The 2,361-nt window shown below is 50.3% G+C and overlaps 1 protein-coding gene across 1 annotated transcript in view; it reads right to left on the reverse strand.

Moving 5' to 3' along the window:
- The window catches only part of GTF3C5 (general transcription factor IIIC, polypeptide 5, 63kDa), a 4,883-nt gene that overhangs the window by 2,304 nt on the left and 218 nt on the right, over positions 1 to 2,361 (reverse strand). The window contains exons 2-4 of the mRNA XM_010571107.1: positions 1,735 to 1,957; positions 1,301 to 1,499; positions 10 to 219 (exon numbers count right to left, since the gene is read on the reverse strand). Of these exons, the coding sequence (XP_010569409.1) occupies positions 10 to 219; positions 1,301 to 1,499; positions 1,735 to 1,957 (632 nt within the window). The remainder of the gene's footprint in view (positions 1 to 9; positions 220 to 1,300; positions 1,500 to 1,734; positions 1,958 to 2,361) is intronic.

Below are 2,361 nucleotides of genomic sequence, written 5' to 3' on the forward strand. Positions count from 1 at the left end.
CAGGTCAGGAATAAGGCACGTACCTTTCTCAGCTCTTCCTCCACCTTTTTATCCACAGGATTGGTACACACTTTCTTCCAGGTCTGTACAGCAGCATCCAGGGGTTTAGTTGGGATTTCTTCATCATCGAAGTTCACAAAAATCGCGTTGTGTGGGCGACGGGCCCTGCTGAGGCCAATCAGGTTCTCACCAGACACCTGGGGATTGTTGTATCCCTCCCTAAGAAAAAGGGAAAGCATCGGGTTTGCTTTCTGCCTGTGGCACACACGGACTTGGGCCTTCATGGGAACATGCAAAAATGGAAGTTTGTGCTCCAGATTTTGGAAAAGAAGGGACTCAGCTGGGTGAGCAATGGGTTGCTTTACCTTTGGTCCCACTTCCATGTGGATTTTGGAATCATATACTGGTACCATAAAAGACTCTTGTGGCACCACTGAGGAAAGAAAATTTAAATTAAAAAACCCTGTAAAGCTACATACAGCTGCCTGATGACAGAGGTCCCCTGCACTATCTGACAGAAACCCCTCAGGCAGTTGGCTACTAATCTGTATGAGATGCATTTGTAGCACAAAAGGCTTCATGCTCTGCATTTGCTCTGCTGTAGTTACAGCAGCTCAGTAGGGTGCAGGGACAAAGCAAGACGGAAATGCAATTAAGGTAATTTTTTTTTTTTTTTTAAAAAGTGCCGATGAAGGACTACAGTGAGAAAATGAAAGATGTTTCTTGTGGGAGATCTCACAGATTGTTCTTCTGGCAAAACTAACTGGGCGCCAGGAGGGAACAGGTCCGGTGAGTGCGGTCACAGGAACATATGGCATCGATTCCTGCACACTCTCCCCTCGGCTCCAGCCCACTGGAAGCAGGCAGAAAGCCGGGCTCACTGCATCCCATGCTGCGTGTAGCGTGCTGGGGGAGGCAGTCGTCTTCAGATCACCAGGTCCCCTCAGCTATCAAACCCTCAAGCAGACTTTTGCTGAGGTTTCTGCTGCCAGGCAGTTTCTCAAGCGTGCCTGCCTCTGTTGTACCAAATCAAGAGGGATGAAACAGAACAAGGCAGCAGCTTAAACAGGTGAAATACATGAATGCTGTATTTAGTCCTGCTCTGATGCTTCAAGAGCAGAGATCGTATTATCATACTGAAGTCAAAATAGATTGGAGGCATCTTCAAGTGATCAAAAAGGAAATCTTAACTTGAAAGCTTGTCTGTTAGAAGTATATATCAAACTACCAAAATGTTTCGCTACCTGTCCATTCCAGAACCAACACAGCTATTTACTACATTATGAGAAAAGGCACTAACCGGTGTTGTATATCTGGCCGATAAAAATAATCAACGGGAGTGTCCAGACGTGAGAAAATTGGTGGCGGGATGTAGAGAGGTAATTCCCTATTGAAAAATTCTTCCTTCTCTGGCTTGAGCATTAGAACCTTATCATACATGGAGGTTTGTTTGCCATCAGGACCAGAGTGCATTGCCAGGTACTGGAAATCAGACATTCCTGTGAGAAACAAAAGATTGTGAAGTTCATTGTGAATATAACAATATTTCTCACAACATTCAACTTTCAGGAGCAGGAGCCTGATAAGTTTATGCAAATGTTTATACAGCAAGGACGCTGTAACAACAGGATACTTGATTTTCCTTCCGGTCCTGAGTTGTTTAAAGGGAAACACTTCCCCATCCCATCAGACAAACTCGTCTTTAAGCCCCGTGGACACAAACCCCAGAATTACCTTGAAATTTGTAAACGGTGGTGACAGTCCCAAGAATTTCCATTTCAAACCGGACTTCTGGCTGGATTTGTTCTTCGGTGTCCAACTGCTTTTTCTTCTTGGTCCTCCTTTTCACCTTGAGCAGCATGGTGGAGGTGGGGAAGCGATTGGCACATACGGGATGGCAGTAAGGGTCCTTGGGGCGAAAATACAGCTCCAGCCTTTTGGCAGGGTCCGCATAAATCTGTCAGCGAGGGCAAACACAGTCTCCGTTAGCACTGCGCCCGCACAGCCCGTCTCCCCTGGACTCTCTCTGGCACCAGGCCCCGGCCTCACACCCTCACCAGCCGTTTCCCCTCACACCGCCTCAGAGATATGAATCCCCCGACACCGGGTCAGGGGGACGCGCAGCCGCTCCCACCCTGCCCGACACCTCCCGCCTCCTCTCTCGTGGACAGCCGCGGCCCAGGCGAGCGGCCTTACCCCGAAACCACGCGTGGAGCCTGCGTGGGGACGTGCTGGGCCCGAACAAAGGGGTCCCACAGCGGGGGGACTCCCCGCCCCCCCCGCGCCTCCAGCCCCCTCCTCAGGGCCGGGGCTGGGCTCCCCGCCCGGCAACCCCTCAGCCCGGATAACCCCCCCCCCCCC

This window comes from Haliaeetus leucocephalus, unplaced genomic scaffold (genome assembly GCF_000737465.1).
Source record: "Haliaeetus leucocephalus isolate CR32 unplaced genomic scaffold, Haliaeetus_leucocephalus-4.0 Scaffold306, whole genome shotgun sequence".
Taxonomy (NCBI): domain Eukaryota; kingdom Metazoa; phylum Chordata; class Aves; order Accipitriformes; family Accipitridae; genus Haliaeetus; species Haliaeetus leucocephalus.